This window comes from Temnothorax nylanderi, unplaced genomic scaffold (assembly GCF_030848795.1).
Source record: "Temnothorax nylanderi isolate EJ_2023f unplaced genomic scaffold, tnyl_v1.0 TNYL_tig0095_pilon, whole genome shotgun sequence".
Classification (NCBI taxonomy): Eukaryota; Metazoa; Arthropoda; class Insecta; order Hymenoptera; family Formicidae; genus Temnothorax; species Temnothorax nylanderi.
Window position 1 is genome coordinate 230,120 of NW_027249157.1, and position 19,064 is coordinate 249,183.

Sequence of the window (19,064 nt, forward strand, 5' to 3'; positions counted from 1 at the left end):
TGTGCGTGGCGCATTTGTGATAAAGGTAGCGTGTACGTTCTACGCGATGGAACGGCCAGCTAATTACGTAAGTGGCATTGTCGCGTTTCACATTTTGCGAATTCAAAGAATAAATTATTTTTCTAACGTTTACAATTGATGCGAATTGATGGAATTTAAAGATATATATCAGTTTATGAGGATACGTCACGCAAATTAATTGCAATCACAGACATAATATTATAAATACGAATATTACAATGTTGCTATTTATCGAGATGTCTCGCGTTCCACGATTGCCTATCTTGGTACATCTCGAATAAAAATTATCAACAAAACCGCAATGTGTTATATTTTCATCAACGTTACGATCGTTCCGTGATTCATGGAATAAACTCGGCGCGTGTTTTATCAGGTTGCACTGATACCAATTTACATATACATTTACGACCACCCCGGCGTAATTTGTGGAAATGTTCGCGGTCTCGGTGTGGTCTCGCGGAAACTTTTGTCGCGCCGTAAAAAAAAATTTCCGCGGCGAAAGCGCGCGCGTAATTTTATCAGGTCGACGTTTCGAGCGACGAGAAAGTGTAGCATCGCGATATATGTTCCCGCGTCCTTTTTCCTTTGGTCAGTAAACTAGCTGTGTTGTAGTCGAACCATTTTATCAAGCCCGACACGCGCATAGCGAAGTTTCTTTCCGGCTGGTGAACACGGACTTTCTTGCGATTTCGTTTTCGGTACAAAAAACACGGTCAAAATAATACGCAATCGCATCGGAGAACTGATTAATTATCAGCTATCACCGCGCGAGCACAAAAATCGATACGTCAATCCATATTTGATAACGTTGGAAACTCCGGAAGTGGCAAGTGTCTCGATAAAATTTATTCTGTTAATAAATATTCACTATTACCGTGCCGAGTTCATCAAAGAATCGCAACGAGTTAAGATTCCTTAACTCTTTTCTGTACATCTGTCATTTATACATTTTTTAGACCATTTTGTCCAACATGATCCATTTCTTTTTTACTTATTAAAACAAAAAAAAAGAATTAAGAATGCAAAAATAATTGTTACGACACAGAATGCAATTTCCTTTAGAGAGAATCTGTTCCATTACATTTAATTAAATAAATTAAAATGTGGGATTCCCCGGCATTGACGCGATAACATTGCAATTAAAATTACTTAAGAGTGTTTTGAAGCGGTCTGCGCATTCTGGTAAGGCGACGCACAGCGAGGAAATATATAATTTCTAATAGTAATTATACCTAGTAATTATTGCATGGTTATTTTTAAACTAATTCCGCCTTAAATGACCTTAAGATTACTTTCACAGATAAACTCAAAATTCATATAAGAATGCGACGAGAACACGTCTCTCGGCAAAAGGGGAAACTCGCAATCGCTTCCACGAAGTCTCTTATCTTGCGTAATGGATCATCCCGTATGCGAGCGAAATATTCGATCGCAATCGAGAGTCGTACATCTCACGCGGAATATTAAAGACCGGCAATAAAACTGATTGTTGAATCGCGCTCCGTGGATGCGCGGTTGTGAGGACGATTAATTCTGAGCACGTGCGATTCGATGTTTGCCCATGTCGATCTGGTGATCTCGTGAATAAGCGCTGATAAGAAGACGGCAGGAGGCTCGTCTCACGTGTCAATCACTAGGTAATCACGCGAGCTGCCAATGCGAGCGGTAAGCAAGCTCTCGGTATCCACGTGACCGGACAATACGATCTGCAAAAGCGCGAAATATCTGTTTAGCTCCCTACAATTCACAAGAAAAATTAATTTTAACAAATATGCATAGTGCGATAATCGATTTCTGTTATCAAGGATACTTTGTTATAGACAATCTGTGAAACTTTCGTACACTTGAAAAACAGTACACGGAGAGAATTTTCTCTTAGAATTTACCCTGAAAATTATGGTAGTTGTGGGACAACATGTATTGCGAAGAATTTTATACGAGCTATTCTGATTAATATCTACCATAATAAAAAATATTAATATCTATTACAATAAAATATAAAATGTGTTGACTTAATTTTACTAAAATATACAGTAAAATTTAAATAATTTTTCAAAAATTACCAATCTGCTTGGTAATTTTTATTACGTTGTTTGTAAAATGTCTTTTGTATATTTCAATTTCTTGGTTGCCAAGTTGTTCCAAGTTTGTAGTAAATTTAACGGTAAAATATAGCGAAAAATTCTCTCCGTGTACGACTACCGTGTCGAGTCCATCAAAGAATCTCAACAAGTTAAGATTCTAACTCTTTTCCGTATTTGTCATTCATACATTCTTTTGACCATTTATCCATTTTTCTTTTATTTATTAAAACCAAAAAAAGAATTAAGAATGCAAAAATAATTGTTACGACACAGGATGCTATCTCCTTTAGAGAGAATCTGTTCTATTACGAATTAAATTGTTGCACAATCATCCTTTGTCTACGTGAAATGTTGCAACGCGATTGTACATATCGGTTGGTTGCGCGACAATTCGCTCGCTGATTACGATGCTTCGCCTTAATTGCGGAGACCCGCCGCGCGATCTTCTCGATAAGCATTGCACGACTTCGCACATGAGTGAAATATCCGAGAAAAGTGAAAAGCTTCCTCTGGCGCGTGTTTTCTCTCGTTAATTGGGAATTTATAATGACTAACATGTTCGAGTGCTCCCGTCAACTTATGGCCCGCCGTCGAATCCTCGTTAAATATAATTCTACTTCGGAAAGTATTTAATTACCATGTAAATTTCGACAATATTTAGCATGCAACGTTCGCCTTTCTTCCGGAAGATAAATACAAACGCAGGTGTGTAAATGTACGTGATTACATCGAGCGTGTGATGCGCAATTAAAATAACGTCATTACATGACTCGATACTTGGAAGGATTAAATCAACGACCATGTTGGATGCACATGGGACGGAAGTTTTCAGATCGTATGAGTATCGAGTCTTGTCACTTTATGACATCGCGTTGTAGCGTATAGCATATGTGTATAGACTAAAACTAAGACAGCAATTTTGCACGTTCATCGCGGACAACGAGCCTTCCGTCAAATGTTTCGAATGACGGAATATTTACACAGATTTTGTCCCACCTCAAATGGAAACTCACACTGAAGCGTCGTGTGTCGTGGAAAAGTTTCATTGTATGTCATAGAATCCAACTGTTAGCACTGTAAAAGAGAAATAAATAGATAAATATTTATTTGTTTCGTGCCTTTGGGCTTTGAAAGAATTTACAAAAACTATTTCTAATTTATGATATTCTATACTGAAATCATAATCACGAAAAATTTAATGAAGAATATAATATTGCTGCTTTAAATTATGTAAACATTAAACATCATAATTCATATTAAATTCTGCAATTACAACTGTTTGTACAATTACAATTACATTATGGTTACAACTATTACTCTGCATTGCAGGTATTATATTGTTATTCTATAGAATGTCCTAGACTTTCTTTCTATAATCTAAAATTTCTTAAAAAGAAATAAACAAATGAAGTTTTTGCACTGATACTCGATAAAAATCAAGAGACACGGTAGTGTCTCGCGCCAAGTACACGCGGAGCGAGATTCTTTTAATATTCTTTGGTATCTCTCTTTCTTTTGCTTGAATTGTCCCTATCATATTGAGTATAAAGTTATTTTTCATGTTTTGCACTAGAAGCACTGAAGTGAATCGTTTATTACAAGTAAGTTTTTTCTTGTTTGAGTGTGGAGAACTCACCACCAAAGTCCAAGTATTTCTGTGAATCACCCTGTAAAGACGCGTCGTAGTTTTATGACGATGGGATAACAGCGCATTATGACGCGACACACAGTTTTACATCAAATTTAACACTCCTGTATTTAATCAGAAACCTTTTTCCGAAGAAGAATTGTGCAGACACATTAAAAAATTCTATATCTTTTTATCAACCCTAGGTTACTATCCCTATTTCTTGTCTACGTCTATTACTATTATGAATCTAGAAATACCTTTATCTGTTCATATCTCTAGCAAGCATTAATATTTTTTACCTCCTTTTTTTAAAATCGAAATACCAAAGCTTAAGCGAACTATATAAGCTTTACTTTGGAAAACCATAAAGAGAACAGAAGTTATAAAGGCTTAAAGCGAAGGAAAATTTATGTATAGCCAGTAAAATCATCTTTTCGCAAAAGATATAAAACTGAAACGTTTAGAAAAGCTTTAAAGCGGCTAACTGTATCATAAAACATAAAATTAAAATATTATTGAAAATAAATGTTTTGCTAGAATTTAAACAATTTTAATATAAAGCTGCAAGGGCGGCAGTGTGGTCTAGTGGTAGAGCGCCAGACTCGTAATCTGAGGAACCAGGTTCGAGTCCACTAGAGCCATGTAAACATGGAAAGTTTTTTCCGAAAGCTGCGCCCTCCGTGCAAGATAGGCTCTTATGCGGAGCAAACTGGGCTCCGTCTTTCGGAAAGAGACGTTAAGCCGTTGGTCCAAAGGGTTGAGTGAGAGGAGAAAGGTAGTATTGGATGAGAATTGAATAAAGGGTTGGGAACGTCCCTACAAAACGCCTTGCAACCCTGAGGGGAGTCAATAAACGTATTTATCTTATAAAGCTGCAAGGGATCAAGTACATTTTTAAGTTTTCTTAGAAGTTTTGTAGCTTCTTGGATAAAGGAGCGGTTACATAAAGATACATATAATACACTTATTTATTCATGCTATAACAATATATTTCGCAGACAAATCATTGAAACATACAATTTGAAAAATCATCTTACATATTAATTATAGGTGCACGCTGTTTGCATAACATCGAGCGATGCTTCTCGCATCGTGGTCTTTTGCATTGAGGACAAATAAATTGAGTTTTCCTATCACTAAGGGCAGGACAATATCTGCACTTTACACATTTATCTAATTTGTAAGTAATGAGATCATATATGTTATGATTCGCTATTTTCTCCCTTAACAATGTCTTCCATTTGTTTCTGCATATCTTTGCTGATTCCTCGAGGACATAATAAACGTCTTTCTATATGTGGTATGTATAAATTTTTAGCCAATGTTGCTAAAAAATTATATTTTGTTAACTTTGTGTTGTTCGCTTTGGTTAAATTATATAAAATATAACTATTAATAAAACTTTGATCTAACATAGCATAAAAAAATTTTATCATCCAACTACGATTTGACTTTAATACAGGACGTTCAGTACTGTATTCATGACATAATTGGTCAAAACTGTCAGTGCCTCTTTTAGTAGAATTATAAAATTCAATGATTTTTTTGTTCTTTTTCAACAACTGCATCTCCTCGTTTATGTAAAGAAGACGAAGACAATACTAAAATTATTTTATTTTGTTTTGGACAATATGAAAGTAATGTCACGTTATCAGCATAAAGAAAACGCGAATCATTAATTTTGGTGAATTTTTTTATTTTCAGTGGTATCTCTTTTTCTTTAGCTCGAATTGTCCCTACCATACTAAGCGAACATTTATTTTTCATGCTTTGCACCAGAGGCACTGAAGTAAAACGTTTATTACAAGTAATGTTTCTGTGACTGTCATAGATCGGCTCTGATAATTTACGAACATAATAAAAAGGCATAGACTTTTGAGGTCTCTTATCGTCTTTTCCAACGTAAGAAATAGCGTTTATCATATAATAAGTGTCTGAATCGTTCATCATAACAATTCTAAGTCCCAGTTTTTGCCTTTTAGTACCCATTTTAACACGCGGAAAAGGACATTCACACGGACAATTTACAATGTGCTCGCCTATTGTTACATTTTTACCCGGCGAATAATACTTTGTACAATTCGATATAAATGATTCAAAAAGATCACGAATTTGTCCCAAGTTATCATTTTGCCGACGTTCTTGACGCGTACTTTTATCTTCGAATTGTAGGCATGATAATAAATGTTTAAATCGAACTTCTGTCATGGTTAAGCGATAGACAGGATCAGATGGCCATAATTTTATAACATCACTATTAGTTACTTTTTGTAATCCACAAAAGTATAAAAGTCCTATAAAGGCTTTTAACTCCACAAGATTGGTATCGGGACCTTTTTTTCTTTGTGCAATCTCATTATTGGTATAAGTTACAATGTTGTTTAGTATTTCATCAGTAAAAAGGAGAGACCATACATCCATTGGAGTATCCTTATCCTTCGCATCGCCCAACACTTTAGGTTCATAATCCGGTATTTTATCTGCTTCTGTTTCTTCTTCTTCCGTCGGCGGTGTAACGGACCATTTAAAGTAGTTGGCGCTATACATAAAACGACTCGCCAAGGATTTAGTTCCTCGCATCGACGCATGTGCTGCCTTTTCTTCACTTTCAGCCTGTTGCTCTATGTTTTCTACGATGTCATATGTTTCTTCTTCCGATTCGATAGCGCTTAATTCTTCAACATTATCTTCTTCTGAGGAACTTTCATTACTTGCCAAGGATATAGTTTTTCGCGTCGACGCATGCGCTGCCCCTTCTTCTTCACTTTCAGTTCTACGTCCTCTACGATATCATATGCTTCTTCTTCTGATTCGCAATCACTTAATATTTCAACGTTTTTTAAGGAACTTGCATTATCAATAGATTTTTCAGGTTGAGTTTGCAACTGCTTTTGCATATCTTTCTTCTGTTCGCCGCTGGGCGTTTCCATTGCTGGACTAAAAGTGATTGAAGATACTAGTTTATATTACAAGTATAAAATATTATTAAAAAGTAGAAACATGCATAATATAACAAAAATATAAAGTTACGTTGACAAAATATTGCTCTTTTAATATATACTTACTCGACAAAATATGCGACACGGTTACTTCGTGTTTGTGAGACTTATAAACACTTCTGAGATGTTTTCGTTTTCGCTGCTGAGGTCGATTTGGCATTATCGTTATAGCTGCCACTTCGGGAGAATCAAAACCCTCCCCACCACAAGCCAATGAAATCATTATTATTACCTAGGTACTAATCCAGGTACCAACTGATGAAAGTTTCTGCTCGAATCTCCCGGATCCAAGGTTATTAACCTAGGGTTAATTCTGTATCTTTTTTTAATAACTTATTTTTAATTATTTTTGTATCTTTTTATATTTGCCTAAATAATTAGTATATTTCATGTTAAATAGAAATACTTTTAAGAAATTAAATACAACATGCATATATCTAATAATTCTAATGCAATATGTGTAATACAATATATCTTTATTTATATTATAATATTTTGGTTTTGACGTAGAACTACATCTTTCCCGAGGGGGATGGGGTAACTTCGGGTGCACGACTGCAACGTTTTCTTGCAACGAAAACATGCAACATTAATATTTCTCGAAAAGTATTAAAGGAAAATATACTTTATTATATAGTGTTTTTGAAAACTCTCGATGTGAGCTAAATATTCCTGCAATTTATTTTGGTGGTTTTTTATAACCGATTTTCTTGATATGTTATTGATACCTGCAAAAACGTGTATTCTTCTAGCGCAGAACGTTTTTTCTATCTCTTTATCCAGTATTTAGTTAAATAATATTTAGTTAAATAAAACCGTCTTTTTTCGAACTTTATTGCATTAAGTAATTTTATTATAAACATATAAAAATAAGATTCTCCTAATCAAGAATTTTTTCCTATCATCATATTTAATTTAAATATAGCGACGTTTAATCTAACATCATATTTAATTTAAATATAATGACGTTTAATATAGCTTAATGTGAAATAAATTTGTCCGATACGATGATCACGTACACCATTCAACACGAGGACATGCGTCAAACATGTGCGTCAAGTATGCGCGCCGGAGATGCGGAGAGTGCAAATCTTTGTTTCACGATAAGAAAACGGGCAAAGATAATCCTTCGAAAGCCGTACACGTGACATTGAAGGTAGGCTAGGTCTTCCAGCTGCCTTTCTTCGCGGTTTCATAATGCATATCATGCTGCCATTATCGTCTCAAATAGTGCATTCGGAGGGATGAAAAAGCACTCGTGAGAACAAGGAAAGCTGGCGAAATCGTGCCTCGAGAAGCACCATATACCAAGTATATAATCTGTTGACATACGTTAACCAGCGTCTAACGTCTATCTTGAATATTTCACCAGTCGTAATAACGCTCGTTATCTTGATTGCCCATTATTTCTTCGCGGATTCACGATTCTACAATGTGCGGAATTACGCGGAATCGCTATGTAATCATGGAGAGACTATGGTACGATAAACGGTGCATGAATTTGATCGATTTTGCCTACAATCCCGAAGGATCTCCGCAGTCAGTCAGCGGAGATAAGCGCGATCGGAATGATCCTCTTTGTCTTGTGTATCCTCGCGCTGTCACTCGGCATTGACGTAATCGCGTCACCTCGCGTCGACGACGTTATCGTAAGATTTATCGTCAACGCGACGCCCGTTCTATTCCCACCTGCGAGAGTATCTTTACAACTGTGCACCAGCTATGGCAAGATTTTTCGTATTCATGATTTCTATATTGTTTGTTTATCGAGAAAAAGGGAGCGCTCGAAATTTTTGGCAACGATTAGCTATAGCTAACTGCATAAAAATGAAAATAATAGAGGAAATTGAAAATACTCTTCTATATTAAATCACAGTGAAAAAAAAAAGAAATAACTAAAGCCTAAAGTGCAAATGTGTATAAATCTAGGATAATTATCTCAATAAATCTTATCTTTTGATAAATTTAAACACTTATACAGGGTTAAATGATCAAAAAATAAATATTTTATAATTTTATGAGATATTTCATATCTTATATAAAATATTTTTTATTTTACATTATGTCATATTTTTTAATTTCTTCGTTTTTTTTTAAATTTCAGTTAATGCTTCTTTAATTGACAGATAACAAATAAAATTAACTAAAATTATTATAATTTTATTCAATGTAGTTGTTGCATATATAGAAATATAAGCGCTACGGTTAATTAAACAGTTATTTTTTGCATGAAAAACTCATCTTTTGATATCTTAAATCAAAATCTAAAAAATAAAAAATTCGGCGTGTAACACTAGAAAGAAGTTACGTGTAAGATAAATGTCTCGATGTACTTCAAACTTTCTCTTCTTTTTCTCTTTCCTTTTCTTTAAATTAACAACGAGAAAACATAAAAAAGCCAAAGAGAAAAAGATTCTTGTGGGATAACAATGCAGATAAGTGACCCTTAAGAAAAATAGTCAACTGTTCACCCATCAATTACGTCCGCGTATCTTCTTTCCTTAACAAACTATAAAGGTCCTTATTATAGGCACATATTTCTTCAAGACATTCCACGTTCTTGGATGATCGAAACTTCGATAAGTAAAGGATCACTTCCATGAATGACTTGAAAATTATAGACATTCCTTTCTGGAAGTTTACTTAACTTCGATCTTCCAGGTGTCGATTTCTCTTTGGTATGCAGCACACATATAACAGTACTTCCATTTGAACACTTTGCCCATCATTCAGGTAGCTCTATCTATCTCATGATCCGTCACTGAACGACCAAATATGTAGATTTATCTGTTCCACATACCTCTCTTAATTAGTTTGAAGAAGCGGTATAAAAAGAAATTATAAAAATAAAAAAAATGATAAGGAAAAGGATAAAAGAAAAGGAAGAGGAGGAATTTTTAACTGCAATGCGAGTTACAAAAATTGTGTTCAGCGTTTAGTCGGGCCCGCAATTAACTTTAGGTGTGCCTTAAGGAGGATTTGAAACATTGACATGCAAACTTATTAAAATATCACTGATTTACGTATTTACTTTGTTTAGGCTATTCTTGTTAAACAAATTCTACGATTATATTGATATCGAACTAGCTGCAATTTTCATTCCGTACAAAATTTTTAAATTCTTTTATGTGTCATAATTAGCCATGTGTATAATAATGAGCGTTATGAGAAAAATTAATTAGTTGAATTATTTCAGTAAAATTTTAACTTATAAATAAATAAATATATTAGAGGAGACCGGGGCTAAACAGTCTGTTTTTTTTCGGTGCCGATTTTTAACAACAAAATAAATAATTTTAGTTAAATGTGGTATACCACTGTAAAGAGTGAACCTTTAGCTACAAAATTTATTTAGGAAATTTTTATCTACGTCGCTTTGTTTAACCGGTATAGAGCAAAAACGACAACGGTGGAAAAATTGAAATCTCAAAAATGCCGGGGTTAAACAGTCTACCCCCCGGGATAAATCAGTTTCAGGTTTGATCGCCCATGAAATATTAGATATCTACACTGGATTCGTGTTCAGCATGCATTACTCTTTATAATCAGCATGCATTTATAATCACGTACCTCGAGATTTGGAGAGCAAATATTATTGCAGATATTACAAAATTTCCACGCGCAGAAAATTTCACTTTTCACCACGAAAACACGTTTGCCTCCGTAAAAATCATAACACGGCAGGTAACCTGCCGAAACTCCGTTGGTCACATGGGTACCATAAGCAGCGTTTACAATGTTAATAGCGAGTTCGCACAATATACAGGTTCCGAGATATTTGATTAGACATATTTACCCCGTAGACTTTTTAGCCCCAGTCTCCCCTATATATGTATTCTGTATGCAGAATTTCTTAATTCCACTGTACATGATGTAATGCAATAATACCTAACTTTGTATATTAATAAAGATAACGCATAAAAGATACTTATCGGAGTCGAATTAAGTATAATATCCTTTCGCAGATGACACGATCAAATTATCGAAAATATTGTCGAGCAACTACTTGACGCACAACATTCGTAACTTCCACGAGGAATTTGATCCAAAGATTTACAATAATTTAGAACATCGAAACCTGTATGTGTTGGATTTGGATTGCGATTATGCCATCGATGTTTTACGACAGGTAACATATATGTATTTATGTCTGCTATAAGTACATTACGAATAAAAGTACAAGCAGACGAAAGTATTATTTATAAAACTTGGAATAAGGCGATTTAAAAAATTAAGAGAATTATCTTCATATATTTCGCTGACACTTTGACTGATGAGACTCACAAACAATTTCGTCGTTGTTATGTTTTGTATCAATCTTCTAATTTATCATGGTCGGTATCTGATATGAAATGACAGGCACATTCGAAAAGAATGTTCGTCGCTCCGACGAAGTGGCTGCTTTTTCAAGATCGACAAACGATTGACAACGACGATAACGCCAATTTAACGTTAACACATGACGACTCTTTGTTGGAAATCTTCGAGGATTTGGCGATCTACCCTGACAGTGATGTGGTCCTCGCGCGAAGATTCGACGGTGACTTTCTCGAATTATTGTCCGTATATCGGCCGAGTCCGCAGCGAGGTGTGATATGGGAAAATCGTGGAAACTGGACGATCGAGAGCGGTCTGCGAATGAGGACTCTCGAGGTGGCCTCAGCACGAAGAAGAGATCTTCAGCAGACGCCTCTTAAATCCTGTCTCGTGGTACTTTGAATAAATGTACTACAAATCGTTTATCATGCAAGAAAATGCACTTACATTATCAACGAGACGTTGCCAAAGCGTTTTATTTGCAAGCTAACGCAACATGTGTGTAACATGTAACATTGCTGTATAGAATGAAAAGCAGAGCGAGTAAAATACTGGCCACTTTCATAATAAAATATCGAAAATATCGCCGTGATTTATAGCCGCAATTTTAAAAATTTCTTTAACAGAAAAGATATATTCTTTTCAAGATTTATCGCAATTGCAGATGACGGACCCCAATACAGTCAATCATCTGACGGACTTCAAGGATAAAACCATAGATCCTGTTACAAAGGCTAATTACCCTTGGATACTGCATTTGGTGAACCGGATGAATGCAACGTGAGTTCTTCGACATCGTATTACCAACGCTCAAATATCTCATTAGGAAGTTTGTGAAGTAAATTTAACGGCGCGATAATTTGTAACGAATTATCTTGCCAATTTTAGAATCGTGAATGCGAGCTTCAAAGCGACGTAATAAAATTCGAGCTCAAGGCTAATTAACGAGGCCGCAGTGAAGCGTGATCAGGCGATTACAGTGTAACTTGTCAAAAAACGGTGATAAATTTGTTTTTAACCGGGCAACGGTGCATAATCAGACCCGTAAATGGAGCGACATATAATAAAATAAGCACATGACATACTTATCAATTATCGTAACTGATAAAAATTGCACGATTATCGTATTTACTCGTATCTAATCGGCTGATTAAAATCCAAAATTCATTAAAGTCTGTAAACATTGTGACATAATTCTTTAATTCTTTGGTTATCAATGTAATCATATAAATACACAGAAATATTTAATTAAAGATAAAGCGATTTTTTATCATCCGAATTTCTATATATGTACTTCTTTACTCCGATCTATACATCTTCCCTTAACATAAATTGAGAAATCATTTTTGACAAAAACTATTAATGAATTCAAATAATTGTAGAGTTTTAACTGAAAAGCAATTTGTTGTTTTTGTTCATGGAAACGAGATGCAATATGCGTTAACCATCGACTTAAAATTATATATTTTGCTTTATACGACAGGATAAGTTTCGAAGTCACGAATAGCTGGGGATATCGTGTCGAGAACGGTTCCTGGAATGGAATGATCGGGATGTTGGAACGGCGCGAGATCGATATCGGCGGCACCGCTACATTTCTCGTACCGGAACGTATCGATGTTGTACAATACATCCAGTTGTATACACATACTTGGTAAAAGAATTACTTACCTTTTAAATTGAAACGTAGTTTAAGTTGATTTTCTATGTCTTTTCAAAGGCAACATTAAGGAGAAGCAAGAAATAATTAAAATTTCAGTTAAGATTTATAATTTTTATAATTTATAATTTATATTTACATTTATAATTTAATTTATTATTTATATTTACATTTATAATTTAATTTATAATTAATTTTTTAAATGTGGACTTGATTAAAAAAAGATTATTAAACTTGCTATAAATTTTAGCTTTTTATTATAGTCCTTTATTATTATATTGTTATCGATATCTTATGGCTAATGTACAAATCTACACAGCTCGCGCTTCGTATTTCGGCGGCCTTTACTGTCGACCGTGAGCAACATATTTATCTTGCCCTTTCAACGAAATGTCTGGATAGCGATTGCCGTGTTTCTCACTCTGGTCTTCTGTTTGCTCTATTTAACAATCCAATGGGAAAATTATCGCGACAGAATGGCAGAATCGGCAACCGACTGGAATCAAAAGCCCAATAAGCCAACGATCAGCGATTATCTTCTTATTCTTTTAGGCGCATTTTCTCAGCAAGGTAGAGAAACGATTAACGCTAATATAATCGATAATATGCTTGACTTCTCGAATGTTGTTACAAAATTTCTTACGACTAAATCTCATCTTCTTCGACCGCGTAAACGTTTATTATTTCGCGAATGTTATACGAATTAAATTATTTTCATTTTTTTTTTTCAATATAAGATTTATAAAATTTCTGTACTCCCGCAGGATATGCGTACGAGCCACACAGAATTTCATCTCGAATCGTCACCTTTATGCTGTTGCTGGCCTCACTGAGTCTCTATGCGTCTTATACAGCGAATATCGTGGGTTTGCTGCAATCTACCACGGATTCTATCAAAACTCTTCCGCATCTCCTAAACAGTCCTTTAAAGCTGGGCGCGCAGGACATAGTGTACAATAGATATTTTTTCAAGGTCGGTATATTAAAACTGCGAAAAAATTAATATAATTTAAAAACTTTTATTATATACATATAACATATTATTAAATACTTTGGCTTATTACGGTGTCAAAATTATTAGTAGTAAGAGATAATTGCGAGAAACAAATTAGTTCTTTATGTGGGATGGTAGTCTTTTCAAGATCCCGTTAGAAAGGCGATCCTGGAGCAGCGAATCGAGCCGAAAGGACGAAAATCTAATTGGATGTCCATAGAAGAAGGTGTGCGTCGCGTAAGAAATGAACTCTTTGCATTTCAAGGCGAGATCGGTACGGTATACCAATTGATGCAAGACACGTACTTCGAGGAGGAGAAGTGCGGTTTGACTGAGATCGATTTCCTAAACGTTTTATATCCGCTTCTCGTGATACAAAAACAATCGCCTTACTCAGAGATAATAAAAACTGGGTAAATAGTAATCGAATTATCTTCACAATTGGATCTTCAGTTCTTCAAAACTTTAAATTTCATAAAACTTCCTGGAAATTTCAAGTCTAGCGTAAAAACATCGAAACAGATTTTATTAACGCGTTATTTTTAAGAACGTTCACAGGAAAAAAAGAAGTGTTAAATTAAGACTCATATTCTTGTATATAAACAAGAATCTGTAATCTTGAAACGAGATATACCTAAATTACGTTAAACGGCGCGAAGCGGCGAAGAAAACTTTGAGCAAATGTATTTATGTAGTTTAATCAAGAAAAAAAGTTGAAATAAAAAGTTAAAATTCTTATAAGATTATAGATTCTTGCTTATATACAAGAATATGAGTCTTGATTTAACACTTTTTTTCTGTGTACTGTATGCGCACACACACACACGAATTAATAACCACCTCATGATATAATAATTCTCAGAACGTTCAGCACTCATCAGGAATTATATGTTTTCAGAGCTCTAAAATTACGAGAATACGGACTTAAATATCGCGAAGAATATCGCTTGTATACGAGGAAACCAGTATGTGCGAGTCAGACCAGCTTTATCACTATCGGTTTCACGGAATGCGATTTCGCGCTGATCACAATGGGCTACGGAATACTCCTCGCTGTAATCGTGCTTGCGCTCGAGTTGCTGTGGCACAAGAGGTAAGATTTAAGAGGGACATCGTTACCATGCCTTGCGTTATTTGTTACATTTTCTTTTGCAGGCAAACTATGCGCGCAAAGAAATGCGCGATAATAGAAACGTCAAGCGCAGAAACCGACTTGGTATACCTCGATTAAGTGCCTGCAAAAAATGTACATTAGTCCGACAGAAACTAAGAGGCATCTGGTTTCCTGAGCTGTCTGTACTAAATTTAATTGAATTGTGGACTTTATTTAAAAACTTTATTAGAGACATGTTTTATCATTCTGTTGGATGTTTGTATCCTTTAGTAATAAGGGTGAATCGTGAGTCAACGTCATTTTAATGCGTGTTGTCATTTTTAATGCCATGTAAAATAATTAACATTAGGAAACATATATATATATAGCCATTTCTATTCCTTTAATATAGTTTCAACAACCTCCTTTTATGTACAAAACACTGTGTGAAATAGATTACTTGTAAAATAAATGCATATAATGTGGTTAATAAATCTTACGAGCTTTCTTTTATGACATTACGTACACAATCTTGAAATCAGTTGCCTAGTACAATAATACAAAAGTACGATAAATAAATAATCTTACAAGTTATAATGATTTACAGTCAAAATCAGCCGCGATTTCAAGGTTACGATACATATATGAATAATTATGTACAAAGAATTTGATTTTAAATTACAAACAAGATTCTCTTGATTCGAACATTCTTATATATAATCCAAAAATATAACAAAATCTATACATTAATTCTAAAAAATCCATGCGACTGATCTTAGATCTATTCTTTTCAGTTGTATCTGCTTTACCTTCCCCTATCTCTTTCTGTCACGCATAGGCGATACTCAAGATGAAATAAATATATAAAGTGCAGAGCACAAATATATAATGCATTTGAAAAGAATAAATTTTCTCTTGACTATAAGTTATTAGCATACATGTACAAATGAATAAACATTAAACGCGCGCCGGTAAGAAATGCTCGTAATAATTCTTCGTAAAGTCTACCATGAGATCTAGTGTGCACTCGGGCAGCTCTTCGACACACGTCGCCGGACTGCCAGCGAAACGAGTGAAGGACGGCACGATGGTCTCTGGTGGCACGACTGCGCCATCCTCAATATAGCAGCAATCCTTCAGGACGGATCGCCTACCCTATAGCAAGACAAGTATAATTGATTGTGAATGCACTGCGCTTGTATTCACTCAATATGCCAAGTAAAAGTCGTTATACGTACAATTATGGCATTCTTCCCAATGTAAACGTAAGAACCAACCAACGCTGCATTCACGACTGCCCGCTCTCCCACAAACACATGATTTCCCATCGTTAGAGGAAAGAAGGCAACCCTAATCAAAATTTATCATTTTTAGAATTTAGAATTTAACGTAATTGTATTAAAGAGTCGAGTTGTTTGCAAACTGTGTCTCGATATTATAAGCTGGTATCCTCGAACTTTTATAGAAAGATTAGAACTATCAAGCCTAGTTTCATCAACGTCAATTAACTGTAACTTTTAATTAAGCTCACTCTTCGTCTCTTTCTTCTAAGGAAGACAGTTAGTTTAATCGAAGGTTACAGTTAATCGACGTTGGTGAAACTGAGCCTCAGTGTAGTGCATATATTAATATAATAAAGAACTTCACTTGCCCTCTGCTGAATTTCTTGAAAGGTGGTCGAATGACGGCATTCTTGCTGATGATACAATAGCGACCCGTCCTAACATTGGCCAAATCGCCTCTAATGATAGCGTCAGATTGCACTATTACCTTTCCATGCAGTACAATGTTTTGCGAGCCGCACAACACAGTCAGCCTGCTCACTTTATTTCCGGAGGCCTGAGATAGCGAAAAAGCGAGGTTATGTATTATGTTCTGTATATCTGGACGCGAGAAGCGTCGCTAAACGATCAAATTTATCAAGTCATTTCTATGGTATGTATCTTTTAACGATAATTATAATATTTCTTTCCAATTCCAGATATTGGTAAACGTTTCAATAATCTGGACGTTTCAATTCCCTTAAATAACCATTACCGTTTCAACGTATTCAGCTTTGTTGTAATAAATATCCTGCGGCTCCATCCCGAAGTGTTCTCGTACGACACAGTTGCGTTACTCAATGTTTAAAATATTAAAAACAATACTTTAATTAAACGTCACTCCTCCGAATTGCTCCGAAAACTGTTCTATTTTCTATTCGGGGCGATCTGGGGCGATCACTGCGATCAGCTGACGAATCGAATACATGTCGCCATCTACTGACAAAACCATGCATTATTTTTTCCGCCGTGGATCGGCACCGCGGAAAAGAGCCAATAACACTTCGAGACTTTCGATACATTCGAGTATCGATTTAACGTGCCTATTCTTTAGAAATCGATGGATTTGGAGATGTTTATATGCGAAAAGTCACAGTCACTTTGACGTTTTAATAAACATGTTACCAAACAAAAGAAAGTGATAGAAGTTAAAGGCAACACTGTGCCTTTATGCGGTGAGTATAATAGACATAAAGATCTGTTATTGCAAGCCGTTTGAAAAGGCTGTAACGTGACTCTCTCAAAATGAATATTTCAAGAAATACTTGTGATCCACACTCTTTTGCGAGACCAGGTATTTTAATTATGTAATTATAGCTACATAAGCATAAAAATTTATATACTTATTCTTTTATTTTAAAGATAATATAACAAAATATCGAATTAATGTTTTCGTAATTTATAAAGATGTTTGAAAGACGATAAATTGCTACATATATATTCAGCTCTCTACTAATTTAAAGTTTTTAAAATTGAATTATTCTCTCACAGTTTCAATTAACTGTGAAAATATTCTGTAAATTTTCTTAAATGTATAAAACATATTGTATTTAATATAAAAATCTAAAAATTATTTGTATTTTAGGAATAATATCGCATAATTACTATTATGATTTTTATTAAAATATAACATTTTTTTGTCATGTACTTATTACATTTATCATTACTTATTACGTATGTATTTTAATTTCTATCTTCCTAATTATAAGAAGAGGCACGTGTGGTCAGTACCAATCTATTCTTAACTGTGGATTTCAAGCAAAGAGTTCTTAAAGGAAAAGCAATTTTGCTTATAGAATTGGAATCTTCAATTAATGAAATAGTGAGCGGACAATCCTTTTTATATCGAGCAAAAAATTTGACTGTTTATTAATATGTAATATTGAATAACTAGATTTTAGATAACCTCGGACTTGATGTATCAAGTGTCACAGGCAGTGATGGAACACCTTTCATTTATCGTGTTGAAGATTATTTCAATCATCGTATTCAAAATAGTTATGCTTTTGGAAGTCGATTTTCCATACAAATACCACAAAATGTTGGTAGTGTTAATACTTATAAACCTAAGTAAATATAATATTTTTTTAGAGAAATATGTATTTATTAAAAATTATTGATGTAAAAATCGAATATACCCATAATATGATACTTTTAAATTTAGATATATGATTCAAATTGAATATAAAACGAGTTCAAACTCTCCTGCATTATATTGGCTAACACCGGAGCAAACTGCTGATGGTTTATATCCTTTCTTATTGTCTAATAACAAGGTACGCTGGCTAAACAATGATATTTTTCTACATGAATGTAGAATGTATAAAAATCTTAATTTTTTTCAGCTAATTCACGCTAGAGCATGGTTTCCTTGCCAGGACACCCCATCTGTCAAAATTATTTACACTGCTAAGGTAAGAATTTCAACACAGTTAAATACAAGTAGTATTTGTATGCATTTCGCATTTATATTTATTTATATGAAAACAATGATATTTGATTGATTATTATTAACTGCATTAGTATTAAAAGTAATAAAAATTTGCGAAGAAATGGGACGCGTTAGTAAAAAGGAAATTAAATACACTACCGCTCATCAATATCAATACATCCCTAGATTCTTTGATTTCTCTGTAATAGATGAACATGATACGCGTGTGTTTTGCACGGAAATGAATGCACCTGCTGTTATAAACTTTCAACACTTGCATGCATCGTATTTTTATATATTGTTTATATAATGTATGTAGTTTTCGAAAAAAAAACGGGGCTAACAGTCGGGTAGTGTTTGATCTCTGGAAATAAAGAAAATACGCGCACAAGGTCACTTAACCTAAAGTGATGCAAGTGAAGTGTTTATAACAGCAAGTGCATTCATTTCTGTGCAAAACACACGTATCATGTTCATGCTTCATAGAGAAGTCAACGAAGGGGGTGTATTGAA

At 34.5% G+C, this 19,064-nt stretch overlaps 4 protein-coding genes across 9 annotated transcripts in view; 2 read left to right on the plus strand and 2 right to left on the minus strand.

The window, feature by feature from the left end:
- Positions 1 to 15,240, plus strand: LOC139775277 (probable glutamate receptor). 4 transcript variants are annotated; one of them, XM_071711149.1, is made up of 11 exons: positions 1 to 67; positions 1,322 to 1,686; positions 10,700 to 10,863; positions 11,094 to 11,444; positions 11,716 to 11,831; positions 12,535 to 12,705; positions 13,031 to 13,281; positions 13,476 to 13,684; positions 13,844 to 14,118; positions 14,604 to 14,798; positions 14,861 to 15,240. In XM_071711149.1, the coding sequence occupies exons 4-11, from the start codon at positions 11,109 to 11,111 to the stop codon at positions 14,934 to 14,936; spliced, it is 1,629 nt and encodes a 542-aa protein (XP_071567250.1). In that variant the 5' UTR covers positions 1 to 67; positions 1,322 to 1,686; positions 10,700 to 10,863; positions 11,094 to 11,108; the 3' UTR covers positions 14,937 to 15,240. The 4 variants fall into 4 exon arrangements, with proteins under 4 accessions (XP_071567250.1, XP_071567251.1, XP_071567249.1 ...); XM_071711150.1 differs by having other exon boundaries at positions 1,322 to 1,658; XM_071711148.1 differs by lacking the exons at positions 1 to 67; positions 1,322 to 1,686 and adding an exon at positions 8,183 to 8,459.
- Positions 4,700 to 6,948, minus strand: LOC139775271 (piggyBac transposable element-derived protein 4-like). The gene is made up of 2 exons (XM_071711143.1): positions 6,801 to 6,948; positions 4,700 to 6,672 (listed from the first exon to the last, which is right to left on the minus strand). The coding sequence occupies exon 2, from the start codon at positions 6,313 to 6,315 to the stop codon at positions 5,269 to 5,271; it is 1,047 nt and encodes a 348-aa protein (XP_071567244.1). The 5' UTR covers positions 6,316 to 6,672; positions 6,801 to 6,948; the 3' UTR covers positions 4,700 to 5,268.
- Positions 15,179 to 19,064, minus strand: part of LOC139775281 (dynactin subunit 5-like) — a 26,640-nt gene continuing 22,754 nt past the window's right edge. The window contains exons 2-5 of one of the 2 annotated variants that reach the window (XM_071711157.1): positions 16,836 to 17,056; positions 16,450 to 16,637; positions 16,037 to 16,148; positions 15,179 to 15,953 (exon numbers count right to left, since the gene is read on the minus strand). In XM_071711157.1, the coding sequence (XP_071567258.1) occupies positions 15,756 to 15,953; positions 16,037 to 16,148; positions 16,450 to 16,637; positions 16,836 to 16,883 (546 nt within the window). In that variant the 5' untranslated portion in view covers positions 16,884 to 17,056 and the 3' untranslated portion in view covers positions 15,179 to 15,755. Of the gene's footprint in view, positions 15,954 to 16,036; positions 16,149 to 16,449; positions 16,638 to 16,835; positions 17,060 to 19,064 lie in introns of both variants that reach the window. The other variant, XM_071711156.1, reaches the window with a different exon arrangement.
- Positions 17,067 to 19,064, plus strand: part of LOC139775279 (leukotriene A-4 hydrolase-like) — a 5,663-nt gene continuing 3,665 nt past the window's right edge. Inside the window, exons 1-5 of one of the 2 annotated variants that reach the window (XM_071711153.1) lie at positions 17,067 to 17,414; positions 17,830 to 17,942; positions 18,015 to 18,190; positions 18,285 to 18,396; positions 18,466 to 18,534. In XM_071711153.1, coding sequence (XP_071567254.1) covers positions 17,366 to 17,414; positions 17,830 to 17,942; positions 18,015 to 18,190; positions 18,285 to 18,396; positions 18,466 to 18,534 — 519 coding nt within the window. In that variant the 5' untranslated portion in view covers positions 17,067 to 17,365. Of the gene's footprint in view, positions 17,415 to 17,829; positions 17,943 to 18,014; positions 18,191 to 18,284; positions 18,535 to 19,064 lie in introns of both variants that reach the window. The other variant, XM_071711152.1, reaches the window with a different exon arrangement.

Bases quoted from the DNA above. Each gene is read 5' to 3' on its own strand.
- LOC139775271 (XM_071711143.1), bottom strand. From the start codon at position 6,315: ATGCGAGGAACTAAATCCTTGGCGAGTCGTTTTATGTATAGCGCCAAC.
- LOC139775277 (XM_071711148.1), top strand. From the start codon at position 8,303: ATGATCCTCTTTGTCTTGTGTATCCTCGCGCTGTCACTCGGCATTGAC. The intron at 8,460-10,699 runs GCAAGATTTTTC...ATCCTTTCGCAG, and splicing joins ACAACTGTGCACCAGCTATG to ATGACACGATCAAATTATCG. The intron at 10,864-11,093 runs GTAACATATATG...ATGAAATGACAG, and splicing joins CCATCGATGTTTTACGACAG to GCACATTCGAAAAGAATGTT.